The 18,853-nt window shown below is 41.5% G+C and overlaps 1 protein-coding gene across 1 annotated transcript in view; it reads left to right on the top strand.

Moving 5' to 3' along the window:
• Nucleotides 1-15,363, top strand: part of LOC101907883 (uncharacterized) — a 53,345-nt gene extending 37,982 nt beyond the window's left edge. The window contains 3 exon segments of the mRNA XM_059877313.1: nucleotides 3,578-3,701; nucleotides 4,521-4,616; nucleotides 8,727-15,363. Of these exon segments, the coding sequence (XP_059733296.1) occupies nucleotides 3,578-3,701; nucleotides 4,521-4,616; nucleotides 8,727-10,162 (1,656 nt within the window). The 3' untranslated portion in view covers nucleotides 10,163-15,363.
• The last annotated feature ends 3,490 nt before the right edge of the window (nucleotides 15,364-18,853 follow it).

The following is an 18,853-nucleotide window of genomic DNA, read 5'->3' as shown; positions in this document are numbered from 1 at the left end:
CTGCATCCAGGTAGTTGAGCTTGGCTGAGGCTGAGGCGTATTGGTTGTTTGGCCCAGTATTGGTGATTCTGGACAGGGTCTTTGTGGAAAGAGGTTCTAGATTGAGTTCTCAGGGCCCTAGTTATGGGATATGGGCACAAAGCCAAGGAAGTACTTGAGTCTTAGGCATGGAGGAGGCTGGAGACCTCTGTTGTGGAATCCGTCCAGGGCTGGGCCTGCCTAAGTGTCCTGTGCTCTGGGCCTGAGGATGTCCTCATGTCTCTAAGATGCTCCTCACCTGAGGAGCTTAGCATCTTCCTGATAGATGAAGGGTCTACCCGGGGCAGATCAGAGTAGGCTCTTCTGGGTTCAGATGAGCTCCTCATGGTGGAAAAGTTATTTCTTCTGAACACATTATGTACAGTTGGAACACACTATGTACAGTTGGATTCCCTGGAATTCAGGGAAAGCCAAGGTTTGTTACTGTCCCTCAGATGGAGAAAGAGAAAGGGACTCTGTGTCTGTGTGTGAACACACTGGGTTGCCAAAAGCAGGAAGATAGGAACAGGGAAGGAGAGAGGAAACTTCATTTGTGGACTCTGAGGTCAGTCTGGTGACTCAGGGCTGTTCTTGCCTCTTCCTCCTTTGCCTTCTTAACTTGTATTTCTCTTGGGTGAACCCAGGATATAAATGATCTGGTTTATAACCCTAAAAGCCATTGCTTATGTGAATTGATGTTTCTTCTCTCTCTTACATCAAGAACACTTTTTTATTTTAGAAGATTTGAACTGTGGATTTCTTTTTCCTGGAACTGCTTGCTTCTCTGAGCCTCTCCGAAGAACTTGTTCCCCAGTTCTTCCAATTCCAATGAGTGATGCTCCTGTCCCCTAAGTGTCTCTCTCTTCTCCAACAAACGTTTAACTGTTTATTCAGAAACCATTTAGCATTCCATAAGTGTATATCCTTCCACCAGGAGTACTGATGGAATGGGAAAACCAACCCTTGCTGGAAATGTTGTCCCTCTCTTGTTAGAGCTGTGCTTTGATGAAGTGGAGGTGAGTGGTTATGTGCGACTCCATGTTGCAGACTTGGGTTTTCCAATTATAGTGGATGCATTTCCAGTCACTCATTCATCTCTGACTCTTTGTGACCCCATGGACTGTAGCCCACCAGGCTTCTCTTCCATGGGAGTTTCCCCACAAGAATACTGGAGTGTGTTGCCATTTCTTCTTCCAGGGGTTTCCAATTAGACAAGAAGGTAATTGATACTGATTTTTTGGATTCTTAGTATTTGCTCATATTTTTGGCTCTGAGATTTTTTGGGGGACTGAGAATATGATAGACATATGATAGATTCTGTGTATGCAGTTATGTGATAGTCCACACGGAACCTGTGGGTCCATTTTGAACTTGTGTAGTGTTTGCTCATCGTGGGTCTCATCTTGTGAGTCTGCATCTTACTCCATTAGTTCTGGGAGTTCTGGAACAAAGAGAGTATAGTTGGGGACAGTTTACTGTAACAGGAACAATTCAACCAGATGTATAAATTATTAAGAAGTAATGACCCTTGCAACTGCAACAGAATTTTAGAGAACTGTCTAAGCTAGTGCTGCAAAATACAGCACTGAATACATAAGACGGGGGGTTGTACACCCAGTAAAAATGATGTGTATTTGTGGACATGGAGAACAACTAGGATTAAATATTCTGGTATATTTATGAGCCTGAGTTCTTAAGAAATTATTAAATCACATAAGCGATATTCAAATCCTATATTCAGAGAGAGAGGTTTTTAAAGATACCTTTGAATGATTCAGACTTTTAAACAAATTTCTTAAATGGGTAAATTCAAGGAGATGGTCACAGTGTTGTGTGCTGAACGTAGCATGTGTTATGTACTTGCATGTACAGTTTTATTTAATTGGGAAACACCGATTATCTAGACTTTGTTTATTCCCAGACCTGGCTGGGAATAATAGATAATGCCAGAGAGGTTTTATCTGTAGTTGCAGGCATGTTTAAGAATGATTTGAACGACACAGGTACTATAACCAATATTTTATAATAATTGTAAATGGAAAATAATTTTAAAAATTGTGAATCAGCATGTTATATACCTGAAACATACAGTATTATACATCAACTATATCTCAGTTTTTTTAACAAATGGTGTGTACACCAAGAATGTGTACTGTGATTACCCTTGTTTCCACACTGAACTGTCCATGTTTTTTTTCTTTTTTTGCTAATTGAAGTATAGTCAATTTACAATGTTGTTAGTTTCAAGTGTACAGCAAAGTTATTCAGTTATACATATACGTATCTTTTCAGATTCTTTTCCTTAAAAGTTATTACAAAATGTTGTGTATAGTTCCCTGTGCTATCCTTATTGGTTATATGTTATATATAGTAGTAGTATGTATGTGTGTTAATAGCTTAGTCGTGTCCAGCTCTTTGCGACCCCATGGACTGTAGCTCACCAGGATCCTCTGTCCATGGAATTCTCCAGGCAAGAATACTGGAGTGGGCTGCCATTCCCTTCTCCAGGAGATCTTCCCAACCCAGGGATCAAACCTAGGTCTCCCTCATTGCAGGCAGATTCTTTACCGCCTGAGCCACCAGAGAAGCCCTATATAGTAGTATATATATATATATATATATATATATATATATATATGTTAATCCCAAACTTCTAATTTATCCCCCCTCCCACCTTTCCCCTTTGGTAAGCATAAGTTTATTTTCTATGTCTGTGGGTCTATTTCTGTTTTGTATATAAGTTCATTTGTATAATTTTTTTTTTTTTTAGATTCCACATATAAGCAATAACATCTTCTTTGTTGTTCTCTGTCTGGCTTACTTCACTTAGTATGATAATCTCTGGGTCCATCCATGTTGGATGAATGTCCAAAACATGCACATGGCATTGTTTCATTCCTTTTTATGGCTGAGTGATATCCCATTGTATAAATACACCACATCTTCTTTATCCATTCGTCTGTTGATGGACATTTAGGTTGCTTCTCTGTCTTAGCTATTGTCAGTAGTGCTGCAGTGAATATTGTGGTATATGTATCTTGTTGAATTATGGTTTTCTCCAAACATATACTCAGGAGTGGGATTGCAGGATCATATGGTAGCTCTGTTTTTAGTTTTTTAAGGAACCTCCAAACTGTTTTCCATAGTGGCTGTACCAATTTACATTCCTACCAGTAGTGTAGGAAGGTTCATTTTTCTCCACACCCTCTGTAGCATTTATTATTGATAGACTTTTTAATGATGGCCATTCTGACTGGTGTGAGGTGATATCTCACTGTAGTTTTGATTTGCATTTCTCTAATAATTAATGATGTTGAAGCATCTTTTCATGTGCTTTTTGCACATCTGTATGTCTTCTTTGAAGAAATGTGTGTTTAGGTCTTTTGCCCATTTTTTGATTAAGCTGTTTGGTTTTGATATGGAGCTGACTTACCATTTTGTAAGGTCCAGCGTGTCCTTTTTTTCCAAACAGCTACTGAATTGCTCTCTTAATTTTCTTTTATTTTCTTGTAAAGATTTTGGCCCATTAATTTCTGTGTATTTTTATCTGTGGTTTCAGGATTTCAGGTTCAAAGATGTGGTCATTTACTTCTCTTGGAAAGAGTGGGAATGCTTGCACTCTGCTCAGAAGGATTTGTACCAAGATGTAATGCTGGAGAATTATAACAACCTGATCTCACTGGGTAAGTTGATTTGTCCTCCAAAATTCAGAATTGGTCTTAAATTTTTATATTTATTATAATAATTTCTTGTGAAGTGAAGAAGTGAAAATCACTCAGTCGTGTTCGACTCTTTGCGACCCCATGGACTATATATCCATGGAATTCTCCAGGCCAGAATACTGGAGTGGGTAGCCTTTCCCTTCTCAGGGGATCTTCCCAACCCAGGAATCGAACCCAGGTCTCCCACATTGCAGGCAGATTCTTTACCAGCTGAGCCACAAGGGAATCCCAATTTCTTGTGAGTCCTTCCTAAGTGCTTAGCTGAATTAACAATTCTTCCTAAGTGCTTACCAAAGAATGCTTTGTCTCTTGTGAAGTTAGAAATTGGCTGCTCCTATATACATTATCATGTGTAAAACAGATAACTAGTGGAAAGCTATATAACACAGGGACCTCAGCCTGGTGCTCTGTGACAACCTAGTGGGGTGGTATGGGGAGAGCAGGGAGGCTCAAGAGAGAGGGGATATATGTATATAATTATGACTGATTCTTGTTGTTATACAGCAAAAAACAACACAACATTGTGAAGCAATTATCATCCAATTAAAAAACACATTAATAAAATAATGCATGCAGCCTAGAAAAAACAAACTTAAAAAACAAATATTCAGGACCTGAAATAAAAAGAAAAAGAAATCAGCTGCTCCATTGAACTTTTATCTTCATCCCCCTTTCCTCATACCCTTAATTTTCTTACTCCTCTTTCGTGATAATCGTGGACTGATTTTAATTCTGGGACACCCACAACATAACTTGATCCTTTTTTTCTTTCTTGAGCAGGATTCACCAACTTTAAGCCAGATGTGATCTCTTTATTGGAGCAGAGGAAGGAGCCCTGGATGGTTAAGGGCAAGGAGACAGAAGAATGGTGCCCAGGTGAGTAATAGAGACTCACATGGGAAACGCCATGGCAGATGTCACTCTCCTGACCTGTGAGAAGGCAGGCAGCACATCTGAGATGTTGTTAGGAAAGCTCCCCAAGAAGCCTGAGATCTGGACAAGAGAGTAATGTGTAATGTGAGACTGGTTTTTCACATGTCTTCCAATTTCTTGCTACTGTTCCTCATATTCCCTCTGATTTCAGGAAGGAAATGCCTTTCTGCTTTCCTCCGTTCCTCCTTTCCATGAGATAACAATTTTCACCATACTTTGGGTCCAGTTTTGTTCTGATTTTTTTTTTTAAATAACTTTTATTTATTTTTATTCTTGACTGTGCTGGGTCTTCACTGCTGCATGGGCTTTCTTTAGTTGTGGCAAGCTGGGCTTCAGCTAAGGCTACCCTCTACTTGTGGTGTGTGGGCTTCTCATTGCAGTGGCTTCTCTTGCAGAAGTTGTGGTGCACGGGTTCAGTCACTCCTTGGCATGTGGGATCTTCCCAGACCATTAGGTGGATTCCTTACCAGTGAGCCTCCAGGGAAGCCTTGGGAGAAATTATACCAGTAGATAAACTGATGAACAAATCAGATCAGTCGCTCAGTTGTGTCTGACTCTTTGTGACCCCATGAATCGCAGCACACCGGGCCTCCCTGTCCATCACTAACTCCTGGAGTTCACTGAGACTCACGTCCATCAAGTCAGTGATGCCATCCAGCCATCTCATCCTTTGTCGTCCCCTTCTCCTCCTGCCCCCAATCCCTCCCAGCATCAGAGTCTTTTCCAATGAGTCAACTCTTCGCATGAGGTGGCCAAAGTACTGCAGTTTCAGCTTTAGCATCATTCCTTCCAAAGAAATCCCAAGGCTGATCTCCTTCAGAATGGACTGGTTGGATCTCCTTGCAGTCCAAGGGACTCTCAAGAGTCTTCTCCAACACCACAGTTCAAAAGCATCAATTCTTGGGCGCTCAGCCTTCTTCACAGTCCAACTCTCACATCCATACATGACCACTGGAAAAACCATAGCCTTGACTAGACAGACCTTTGTTGGCGAAGTAATGTCTCTGCTTTTCAATATGCTATCTAGGTTGGTCATAACTTTCCTTCCAAGGAGTAAGCGTCTTTTAATTTCATGGCTGCAGTCGCCATCTGTAGTGATTTTGGAGCCCAGAAAAATAAAGTCTGACACTGTTTCCACTGTTACCCCATCTATTTCCCACGAAGTGATGGGACCGGATGCCATGATCTTCGTTTTCTCAATGGTGAGCTTTAAGCCAACTTTTTCACTCTCCTCTTTCACTTTCATCAACATGCTTTTTAGTTCCTCTTCACTTTCTGCCATAAGGGTGGTATCATCTGCATATCTGAGGTTATTGATATTTCTCCCGGCAGTCTTGATTCCAGCTTGTGTTTCTTCCAGTCCAGCATTTCTCATGATGTACTCTGCATATAAGTTAAATAAGCAGGCTGACAATATACAGCCTTGACGTACTCCTTTTCCTATTTGGAACCAGTCTGTTGTTCCATGTCCAGTTCTAACTGTTGCTTCCTGACCTACATACAAATTTCTCAAGAGGCAGATCAGGTGGTCTGGTATTCCCATCTCTTTCAGAATTTTCCACAGTTTATTGTGATCCACACAGTCAAAGGCTTTGGCATAGTCAAGAAAGCAGAAATAGATGTTTTTCTGGAACTCTCTTGCTTTTTCCATGACCCAGCGGATGTTGGCAATTTGATCTCTGGTTCCTCTGCGTTTTCTAAAACCAGCTTGAACATCAGGAAGTTCACGGTTCACATATTGCTGAAGCCTGGCTTGGAGAATTTTGAGCATTACTTTACTAGCGTGTGAGATGAGTGCAATTGTGCCGTAGTTTGAGCATTCTTTGGCATTGCCTTTCTTTGGGATTGGAATGAAAACTGACCTTTTCCAGTCCTGTGGCCACTGCTGAGTTTTCCACATTTGCTGGCATATTGAGTGCAGCACTTTCACAGCATCATCTTTCAGCATTTGGAATAGCTCAACTGGAATTCCATCACCTCCACTAGCTTTGTTCGTAGTGATGCTTTCTAAGGCCCACTTGACTTCACATTCCAGGATGTCTGGCTCTAGGTCAGTGATCACACCATCGTGATTATCTGGGACATGAAGATCTTTTTTGTACAGTTCTTCTGTGTATTCTTGCAAATACGTAATTATAAAATTGAGAAAAAGATTATGAAGGCAAAGAAAAGGATATAGGATAAAAAGATGTTTAGAATGAAAGAAGCTGGCCATGGCAGATATCCTGGAACAGAGAGCATGCAAAGGAGCCAAAAACGTTTCCTGAAAGATGAGAACGTAATTGGCATGACATGCAAGTTGAATGGAGGCCAGTGTGGTGAACTCATGGTGAGTGAAGGTGACAGTACCTCAAAATTAAGTTGAAGAGGGAAGCGGGGGCCAGATGCTGCAGAACTTTGCAGGTCTCATAGTGAATTTCGTATTTTAGGTGCAGGGGGAAGGCACTGCATTTAAACGGTGAGTCCCACATTTTGAGTTGCCTCAGAAATCAGTGAGGGAGATAGAAAAACATACCAATAGCCATACTTTCGGCAGACAACTATTATTTATTTTGTGCAGGTATAGTGAAGGGTGGACAGCCAGTACAGAAATAAACAAGTTAAAATATAATCTGTTGAGTTTAGAGGTGAAGTATACTGATGTCTACAAGGTGACTTGATGTTTGGAGGGGTAGATAGATGTATAATAAGGCAAGTAGATCCAAACATTTATTGTAGAATCTAGGTGATGAGATTATGGGAGTTCACTGTCTAGTTCTTTTCATTCTTCTGTGTCATGAAAACTTTCAAGCATAATGTTGGGGGAAAAGATAAAATAACATATGATAAGTACACTGCAAAAAAGTACAGTAAGTAGACTGATGAAGGTCCTGTTTTGTAAAGAGTGGTCTCTTAAGTTGGCATCTAAATAGAGGTTAGAATGAGGTAATTGAAAGAGCCATGTTGATATCTTAGGGAAGATATTTGTAGGCAGAGATTCTGAAGGAAGGGTGTGCGTGGCAAATGTGAACATCTGGTTGGTCAGGGAGCTAGAATAGTCAGCTCATGGGAAGGGATAAAGCAGTAAGGTCATAGAGGTAGTGCAGGACAAGTTCTGGAAAGGCCCTGTGGATCATGAGGGATTTTGACTTTTACTCTGGGTGAGAAGAAAATCCAGTGGAGGATTTTGAGCAGAAGAATGACATGATCGAACTTATTTTAATAAGAGCACTCTGGCTACTGTGTTGGGGATGGAATATTTCCATAGGAAGCATAGTATTTCCATAGGGAGATACTGTGCTAGGATAATGTTTTGTTAATCTTGGTGAGGGATGGCTCTGGACAAGGTAATTACTGCTAGAGATACTAGTAGAAGTAATCAAAATCTGGGGCTAGAGATGAGAGGACTTGCTGTTAGATAATGTCCTACTCCTTTAGATTCTTATTTAGTTGGTTGGTTCCTGGACATGACATATTTTTAAAAAATATATTTATAATTTATTTATTTGGTTATGTTGGATCTTAGTTGTGGCACATAAGATCTTCAGTCTTTAGTTACCAACTGCTGGATGTGGCATGTGGGATCTAGTTCCCCAATGAGGGATCTAACCCAGACACCCTGGGTTGGGAGTGCTGAGTCTTAACTGGTAGACCACCTGGGAGGTCCTGGACATTGTATTTTTAACAAGTTCCCCAGCTGATTCCACCAGAAGTGAAAAGTCACTTCCTTGGGACTTCCCTGATGGTGCAGGACTAAGACTCCGGTGCTTCCAATGCAGGGGGCCTGGGTTCAATCACTGGTCAGGGAACTTGATCCCACATGCCGCAACGAAAGAGTTCACATGCTACTACTAAGACCTGGCATAGCCAAATAAACATTTAAAAAATCACTTCCTTCATAAGCTGCCCTCATTTTCTCTATTCTTATTCCCCTCCCATCATTTTTTTTTTTCAAATTGTAACGCAGTGTTAAGAGCAGTTTTAACTATTCACTATTTTTAGTTTGTTGTTTCTGCCTTAGAACTTTCCTTTCTCCTGCAACAAGAAAATACTCTTTTCTTTGTTATCTTACAGACTGGAAATCTAGAAGAGAAGCCAAGACTTTATCTTTAAAGGAGGACAGTTATGAAATTAAGTCATTGCAACTGGAGATAACAAAGAGACTTATAAGCTCTAATCTTGAGTGTCCTAGAGTCAGATATACCAGAGAAGTCAGATGCCACTTGGAAAGGCTACCAAAAGAACATTTCAGACAAGCCATAATAACTTTTGAAGAAAGATCCACTTCCATTCAGCACACAGATCCTAGAGCACCTCAGACAGCTCCTACTGGAGCAAAATCCTGTGAATCCAAGGAATGTAGGACTTCCAGGTCCTAGCCACACCAGAGTCAACATGAAAGAAGTCATAATAAGGAGAAAGACTCTAAATGTGGAGAATGTGAGAAAGCCTTTAATAGTAGGTCAGACTTGATGAAGCATCAGAGAATTCATGAAAGCCAAAAAAGTAATGAAAATAAGGAAGGTGACTTTATTCATGACTCTCAGATGATGAGATCTCAGAGCATTAATACTGCTGAGAAACCTCATAAATGTAAGGAATGTGGGAAAGCCTTTCATTCTACCTCACAACTTAGTAAACACCAAAAGATTCACATAGGTGAGAAACCCTTTACGTGTACGGAATGTGGAAAGGCCTTTCCATCTACCTCACAGCTGAATTTACATCAGAGGATTCATACCAATGAGAAATACTACGAATGTAAGGAGTGTGGGAAAGCCTTTACCCGTCCCTCACACCTTCTTCGACATCAGAGAATCCATACTGGTGAGAAACCCCATAAGTGTAAGGACTGTGGGAAAGCTTTTCGCTATGACATACAACTTAGTCTTCATCAGATAATTCATACTGGGGAAAGACGCTATGAATGTAAGGAATGTGGGAAGGTGTACAGTTGTGCCTCACAACTGAACCTACATCAAAGAATTCATACTGGCGAGAAACCTCATAAATGTAGGGAATGGGGGAAAGGTTTTATCTCCGATTCACATCTTGTCCGACATCAGAGTGTTCATACAGGGGAGAAACCATACAAGTGTAAGCAATGTGGGAAAGACATCAGAGAGCTTACCAGACATCAGAGAGCTCACATGGGTGAGAAACCTTATAAATGCAAGGAATGTGAAATGGCCTTTACTTGTAGCACAGAACTTATCCGGCATCAAAAAATTCACGCTGGTGAGAGACCCCATAAATGTAAGGAATGTGGGAAGGCTTTTATTCAACGATCAGAACTTACTCATCATGAGAGAAATCATAGTGGTGAAAAACCCTATGAATGTAAGGAATGTGGGAAGGCCTTTGGCCGTGGCTCAGAGCTTAGTCGACACCAGAAAATTCATACTGGTGAGAAACCCTATGAATGTGAGCAATGTGGGAAGGCCTTTATTCGTGGCTCACACCTGCAGGACAGAGGAGTGAGTGAAGACATGGGAAACCTCAAAATTTGACATCTGGGAGAAGGAAATGGCAACCCACTCCAGTATTCTTCCTTGGAAAATTCTATGGACAGAAGAGCCTAGTGGGCTGCAGTCCATGGTGTCACATGACCAGAGCATGCACGCATGAGGGGTTGGAGGGAGATGCTATGCTATGCTAAGTCACTTCAGTCATGTCCGACTCTGTGTGACCCCAGAGACGGCAGCCCACCAGGCTCCCCTGTCCCTGGGATTCTCCAGGCAAGAACACTGGAGTGGGTTGCCATTTCCTTCTCCAATGCATGAAAGTGAAAAGAGAAAGTGAAGTCGCTCAGTCGTGTCCGACCCTCAGCAACCCCCATGGACTGCAGCCCTCCAGGCTCCTCCATACATGGGATTTTCCAGGCAAGAGTACTGGAGTGGGGTGCCATTGCCTAGCAATAAACAGGTAGAACTAAAAAAAAAAAAAAATTGACATCTGGAAATTTGTGTGCTAATAAAACAAAAGCCTATGTAATTGTCAGGAATGTGGAAAAGCATTTAAGGACAACAGCTTAATATCACACTACTGTGGATATGAGGCCTTCAATTAAGGGCCAGAATTTGATATGTATTCAGTTCAGTTCAGTTGCTCAGTCGTGTCTGACTCTGTGACCCCATGAGTCGCAGCATGCCAGGCCTCCCTGTCTATCACCAACTCCCGGAGTTTACCCAAGCTCATGTCCATCAAGTTGGTGCCACAACTGGGTATTGTTTTTGCTTTGGCTCCATCCCTTCATTCTTTCTGGAGTTACTTCTCCACTGATCTCCAGTAGCATATTGGGAACTTACCGACCTGGGGAGTTCCTCTTTCAGTATCCTATCATTTTGCCTTTTCATACTGTTCATGGGGTTCTCAAGGCAAGAATACTGAAGGGCTTTGCCATTCCCCTCTCCAGTGGACCACATTCTGTCAGACCTCTCCACCATGACCCATCCATCTTGAGTGGCCCCACACGGCATGGCTTAGTTTCATTGAATTAGACAAGGCTGTGGTCAATGTGATCAGATTGACTAGTTTACTGTGATTATGGTTTCAATGTGTCTGCCCTCTGATGCCCTCTTGCAACACCTACTGTCTTGGGTTTCTTTTACTTTGGATGTGGGATATCTCTTCACCACTGCTCCAGCAAAGCACAGCTGCTGCTCCTACCTTGGACGAGGTTGCCCCTCCTGACCTTGAACGTGGAGTAGCTCCTCTCGGCCCTCCTGCACCTGCGCAGCCACCACTCCTTGGACATGGGGTTGCTCCTCTCAGCCGCCGCCCCTGACCTCGGACATGGGATAACTCTTCTCGGCTGCTCCTGCGCCGTCACAGCCTGGTGCTCTCATTCGCCGCCCCTTGACATGTATTACTGATGAGAAATCTTATAAATGTTAGGAATTGGGAGGGGTGTATCTGTATTTCAAAATTTATTAGACATCAGAGTTCATTTAAAAAGTGAAAAATTCCATGAAGATAAGCCAAGTGGGCAGACTTAGGAAGGTAGTGAAAATGTTAGACACAGAAATCATTCTAACTTTTCTGAACATGAAGGGTTATTAGCCTTAATGAGAAATCAAGTGTCACAATACAAATATCATATAGATGAAACATCTATCTGCTAAAATTAACCTGAACCAAATCAGAGTGGGAAAGGATTTAACCAACATTTACTGTTTGCTGCTGCTGCTGCTGCTAAGTCGCTTCAGTCGTGTCCGACCCTGTGCGACCCCAGAGACCGCAGCCCATGAGGCCCCCACCCCCGTCCCTGGGATTCTCCAGTCAAGAACACTGGAGTGGGTTGCCATTTCCTTCTCCAATGCATGAAAGTGAAAAGTGAAAGGGAAGTCGCTCAGTTGTGTCCCGACTCTGCGACCCCATGGACTGCAGCCTACCAGGCTCCTCAGTCCATGGGATTTTCCAGGCAAGAGTACTGGAGTGGGGTGCCATTGCCTTCTCCGCATTTACTGTTTACTTCACCATTATTTCTCATTTCTTATAGGGCTAATTACTTAACCAATTAGAAATATTAGGATCATATTTCTTAGCATTGTATACATTGTATCCCTTATCTGACTCATATTGAAAGTGTGCCTAATGAGAGCTGCATTATATTCTTTTTTGTTTTCCTAGTTTTGTATTGGAAATCCTGTAAGAGGAAGGCCTTACAGTGTACAGTGACTATATGAACATCTTACATCATCTTTCTTTCTAGAGTGTTAGATAATTCCTTCTGGAGAAAAATTTTAAAACTGAAGCTTTTCATAGCTTGCCTTTTTCCCCACTAGGGGATTCATAATGTAAGAAACTCCAATATAATAAAAGTGAGCTGCTGTAAGGTCAGAGAGAATATTTAGATGATTTTTTAAGGTCTTCCAAGAAACAAGAGACATATGCCACAATCTTTGACCTCTATTCTAGTGAATTAGAAAATAAAGCCTCAGACAAAATCCATTTCTCTACAAGGAGATTTAAGATACCTATATAAGTTTCACATTAAAAAGGAAGTCAAATTATCATTCGGCAAATGAATGACAAAGAGACAATGTTAAAATTCGTAGGATGCAACCAAAGCTTTATTCAGGGAATTTAACTTCTTTCAATGTATGTATAGAAAATGGGGACAATTAAAAGCCAGGATTCATTCTCACTTTATTATACTTAGTCCACTGCTAAGAGGTTCTCAGTAAACGTTTGTTGACCAGAGGAATGAGCGAGTGCATTCACTTGCTCAACAAGCATCCAGCTGTAGTCTCTTGAGGTGCTCTAGCAAAATAAGTGCAAAACCCAAAAGACAACTTTGAAAACTTTGAAGTGAAAGAAATTGCACCCTGGACAGAAAAAATTCAAGCATCATAAGTGAGAAAGTAGGTATAACTGCAGAAATGAAGACCAAAGGGACCTCACCTGGTGGTCCAGTGGTTGAGACTTAGCCTTCCAACACAGAGGGTGCCAGTCCAATCCCTGGTCGGTGAGCTAAGATCCCACATGCCTCATGGCCAAAAAATCAACATAAAAAACATTAAAAAAAAAAACATAAAACAGAAGCAGTATTGTAACAAATTTAATAGACTTTTTAAATGGTTCACACCAAAAAAGAAGCAATTAAAGAGATCAAGAAATAAGGCAGTATTTTGGCAGACACTGTTGGTTGCCTACCCACTGGTATTAACCAGTCTCCCTTTTCTAGATGCCTGCTGCCCACCTAAATCTAAATGCCAGACGCTTGCTCTCCTAATTGCTTGCAACTGAGCATATGCGTAGTGGGCTTCCCAGGCGGTGCTAGTGGTAAAGAACCTGCCTGAAGACCCCCTGGGTAGGGCATGGCAGCCCACTCCAGTATTCTTGCCTGGAGAATCCCATGGACAGAAGAGCTTGGCGGGCTACAGTCCATGGGGTTGCAAAGAGTCAGGACTGAAGTGACAGTACAGTACACATACGTGTAGCAGTGCTGACCACCGAAGGTCTAAGCAAAAGACTGCAAGTGAGCTTCAGTTAAATATTCTTTACTTAACAAAATAGGAGGAAATGGTCTTCCCTTACACAGGACACATCTCTGTGTGATATCTGGGATTGTGGCTGCTTTACAACCAGACAACGCAAGAAGCCAAGACTGGCACAGGCGATAGAATTGCTTGTGTGTTTGACACTGTAGAGCTGATGAACCAGAGAACGCAAGAAGCCGAGACTGGCACAGGCGATAGAATTGCTTGTGTGTTTGACACTGTAGAGCTGATGAAACAATTCAGAACTGCTCTATGCTTGGTTGTATGTGAAATAAATTCCATGCCTCTCTGTTAAACATTTATATTCAACTTTGTATATCTGAGTACTGGGAAAAGTATTTTCACATATAGTATATATACATACACATGTTTATTCAACTTTAATTAGTAAAAAAAAGTATCAGTTCAGTCGCTCACTCAGTCGTGTCCACCTCTTTGCAACCCCATGGACTGCAGCACACCAGGCTTCCCTGTCCATCACCAAGCCCCACAGCTTGCTCAAACTCATATCCATCCAGTTGGTGATGCCATCCAACCTCTGTCATCCCATCCTCTGTCATCCCCTTCTCCTGCCCTCAATCTTTCCCAGCATCAGGGTCTTTTCCAATAAGTCAGTTCTCTGCGTCAGGTGGCCAAGGTATTGGAGCTTTAGCACTGGTCCTTCCAAGGAATATTCAGGACTGATTTCAGATTTTTTTCAGATATTCAAATATTCAGAATGCTTCATATAAATGTTCAGAAAATGTTTACATTTAGCTTTTTATAGTATATGTGAAATTATGGGGAAAACATTATTTTCCTAAGTATTTTCTTAAACATATGTATGTGTATATGTATACAACTTTGACAAGATGTAGGAAATGCTTGTTTACATTCAGCATTTACAGTGTATGCATATATTCAGTTTTTTTATAGTATGTCTGAAGTCCAGGAAAAGTCGTATTTTCCTGAATATAGGAAGAACCAAGAAAAAAACTGATGAAAGCGCTACAGCATTTTATTCCTCTAGTACTAGAGTAACTTACAGATAAAATCTAACTCTTCAAGATTTTATAAAGAGTATCAGCTATGAGGCTAGCATAACCCCTGTACCAAATTTGGAAAAGGGCAGCATCCAGGTCCAATCAGCTACAAAAATAATCCAGTGTACTCATGGTATATGAATGTTCCAATTAAAATAGCAAATCAAATCTAGCAGCCCATTAAAAGAAAACAGGGTGGTGGTGTTTGTTTTTTTTCTTTTAATCTGAAATAAAATGGTTCATGACCTGGCCTGTCAGATTGTAGAAACTGTAATGTGTAAATGTAGTGTTTGCACATTGAAAACTAGACACTTAACTTATCCATCAAAAATAGTAAACTGTTAACAGCAAATGATACTCAATTGCTATGAGATTGTCCATTAATTGTGCATCTGTAGACATTCACAGCATTTGGAATAATCACCACCATCAGATTCCACCTTTGCCCATGCTTCAGAAATACATACTTTGATGTACACATATATTATGCAACAAATTAAATCGGTCATAACTAAACCAGTCAACCCGTAGGAGGACAATGTACAACAAAAATTTAAGCATTTTTTAAAAGAGGGAAATGAAAAAAAATAAAAGAGGGAAATGATTACTAAATTTTATCTATACTTTCTCTACAATTTCTTATATTGAGTTATAATAAAAGTTGTAATAAATGTTAAGAAATGATTGTAGACTGGTGGTTGCCCAGGGGGAGAGAGGTGAGAGTGGGTTGGATTGGGAGTTTGGGATTAGCGGATACAAACTGGTATATACAGAATGGATAAACAACAAGGTCCTACTGTGTAACACAGGGTCCTACTGTGTAGCACAGGATATTCAATATCCTATGATAAACCATAATGGAAAAGAATATTAAAAAGTATGAATCACTGCTGTACAGAAATAAACATTGTAAATCAACTATACCTCAATAAAAAATAATTCTGATATTTTGCTCATAGCTCAGATGGTAGAGAATCTGCCTGCAAGGTGGGAGACCTGGGTTTGATCTCTGAGTCGGGAAGATCCCCTGGAGAAAGGAATGGCTATCCACTCCAGTATTCTTGCCTGGAGAGTTCCATGGACAGAGGAGCCTGGCAGGCTACAGCCCATGGCGTCGCAAAGAATCAGACATGACTGAGCAACTAACACTTTCACTTTTTTTCTGTGATAACCACAGCAGTTAGAGTCTCAAGAGTCCACGAGGTGCACAAACTTTGTAGCCAGATGCTTAGAGGGTCAGTTTTTCACAGAAGTCCAGAGGTGGTTGCTGACAGCGTCTGGCTGTAGATCCAGCAGTCAGTTTTACTTCACAATGAGGCCGCCATCGCTGCCCAGTCCACAAACACCCTCCCCTCAGACTAGGGATAAAGTGTAAGGCATTTAACAGGCACCACCCAGGGACGATTATGACCATTAAGCAAAATCCAGCAGAAAGAACATTCATTGTGAGGTAACATCACCCCTGCCTGTGGCTTTTGTCCGGCCTTGCATTACCATTCCACTAGTCCACCCCTCGGCTCCATTGCCAGTGCCCAATACAGGCTGTGTACGAACCAACCACAAGGTTAATAAGATGATGCAGTCTCCAGTAAGACAGTGCATTCTCCTGGGTAACTACTTTAATAGTTTTAGGTGGGCCGGCAGGAGACCGGTAAAATCTGTCAGTCCCTTTCTTATCTTTTAAAAAATACTTGACTGTGTTATGTCTTAGTTGCGGCATATGGGATCTAGTTCCCTGACCAGGGGTTGAACCCTGGCATGGGAGCATGGAGTCTTAGCCACTGGACCACCAAAGAAGTCCCATTCAGTTCCTTTCTAATCCTATCCCCCACAAGACGGCAAACCCTAACCACCCAGGCCTTACCTGCCAGTCCCAGGGCCATTTTATAACATGTTCCCCTGGAGGTAGATCCAGTGGTAAGGGCAAAAGTGAATTAGTGTCCTGATCAATAGTTGCTACTGTCTTCCGGTGAGCAACAGTTGAATTCAGATTGTGTTGACTAGTTGTCTCAGTGTTCAAATGGCTTGGGCTCAGTGATGATAGTTCCTGGGATGTTGAAGTTATAGTTTGTAGGGCTTGAGTTAGTTTCTGGTCCACACGTTGAGAGCATGGGCTTCCATCTCAATTGTTAAGGAGTCCCTTTATCCTTTCCATGAGCCCAGCAGCAATGGCATGGTAAGGTAGGTGGAAATGCCAACGAAAGTCATTTTTTATCAGCCCATTTCTGAACAGCATGCCTGGTGAAGTGGATTCCTTGGTTGTTATTGATGTCTGTGGTGGGGGAGAGTCCTATATGTTGCACACAGCCATTCTAGACCCCAAATAATGGTGGTTGTTCACACTGCTAGACAGTTCTGGTAGGCCTTTTGTAATGCCTTCCACCTGTTGCAACACATTGTAGACTGCATATAGATGAGATGAGATCAGATCAGTCGCTCAGTCGTGTCCGACTCTTTGTGACCCCATGAATTGCAGCACGCCAGGCCTCCCTGTCCAACTCCCAGAGTTCACTGAGACTCACATCCATCGAGTCAGTGATGCCATCCAGCCATCTCATCTTCTGTCGTCCCCTTCTCCTCCTGCCCCCAATCCCTCCCAGCATCAGAGTCTTTTCCAATGAGTCAACTGTTTGCATGAGGTGGCCAAAGTACTGGAGTTTCAGCTTTAGCATCATTCCTTCCAAAGAAATCCCAGGGCTGATCTCCTTCAGAATGTTACATTAAGGGAAATAGTGGATTTTGAAAAAGAATAAAGGACCGATTTGTGCAGCCTAATCCTAAAGAAAATCAACCCTGAATATTCAGTGGAAGGACTGATGCTGAAGCTCCAATATACTGGCCACCTGCTGCAAAGAGTGGACTCATTGGAAAAGACCCTGATGCTGGGAAAGATTGAAGGCAAAAAGATAAGGGGGTGGCAGAGGATGAAATGGTTACATAGAATTACCAACTCAATGGACAAGAGCTTGAGCAAACTCTGGAAGATACTGAAGGACAGGGAAGCCTGGGACGCTGCAATCCATGGGGTTACAAAGAGTCAGACAGGACTTGGTCACTGAACAACAACAAAATATCCTGTTAATGGCAGATGTATCAGCAAAGCTGAGAATTAACTATATCCTGTTTTAATTGATTGAAAAAATTGTTACAGATGAAAAAAAACTGTTACAGATGATCTTAAGGCTCTGATTAAATAAATAAATATTCTCTGGTGGCTCAGATGGTAAAGAATCTGCCTGCAATGTGGAAGACCTGGGTTGTTTGATCCTTGGGTTGGGAAGATCCCCTGGGGAATGGAATGGCTACCCACTCCACTATTCAGGCCTGGAGAATTCCATGGACAGAGGAACCTGGTGGGCTACAGTCCATGGGGGTCGCAAAGAGTCAGATATGACTGAGTGACTTTCACTTCACAACTTCCTTAGTGTTGCAGTTAACTTAGCTTCTGATCAGTCAGTTGAAAAACTGAACCCTAAAAAAATATTTTTATTGTTAAGATTCATATACTTGTACAGGTGGACGTCCTCCAGCCAAACACCACCACCAGGAACATTCCTGTAAAAGAACAAGTTGGGTTTACTGTTCGTTGCAGCAAAGAACACATCATTGGGAACCATGGGGGTGTGTCCACAAGAAGGTGCTAGAAGGCTTGTTCTCGTGTTTATTGATTTAGAGAAGGTTTAAGAAGTGAGGCTTTGTTCTGGGTTGGATGTAGTCAGGAATTAGGGCTAACTTTTTTTAAAGAATTGAAGTATAGTTGATTTACAATGTTATGTTAGTTTCTGGTGCACAGCAAAGTGAGTCAGATATATATATACACACACATACACATATGTGTTCTTTTTCATATTCTTTTCCATTGTGGTTTACTACAGGATATTGAATATAGTTCCCTGTGCCATACAATCGGACCTTGTTGTTTATGCCTAAATATATTAATAAATCTTATCTCTGGGGGTGGGGGCAGAATAAAGCAAGGTTAAAATTGCAATTGGTAAAGAAATAGTAGTCATTCCTATTATCCAGGAACATGTTTGGCATTTTGTAGTTTGAAAAATGTTCCTGTTTTATCTGTTTCAGTATTATTACAGATGATCTTGTTTTTGTCTTGACCCATTGGAGTCACAGAGTTGCCTGCTGTTGCTAAGTCACTTCAGTCATGTCTGACTCTTTG

The sequence above is a fragment of the Bos taurus genome, chromosome 18 (genome assembly GCF_002263795.3).
Source record: "Bos taurus isolate L1 Dominette 01449 registration number 42190680 breed Hereford chromosome 18, ARS-UCD2.0, whole genome shotgun sequence".
NCBI lineage: Eukaryota > Metazoa > Chordata > Mammalia > Artiodactyla > Bovidae > Bos > Bos taurus.
This window is presented reverse-complemented; position numbering and strand designations above follow the sequence as displayed.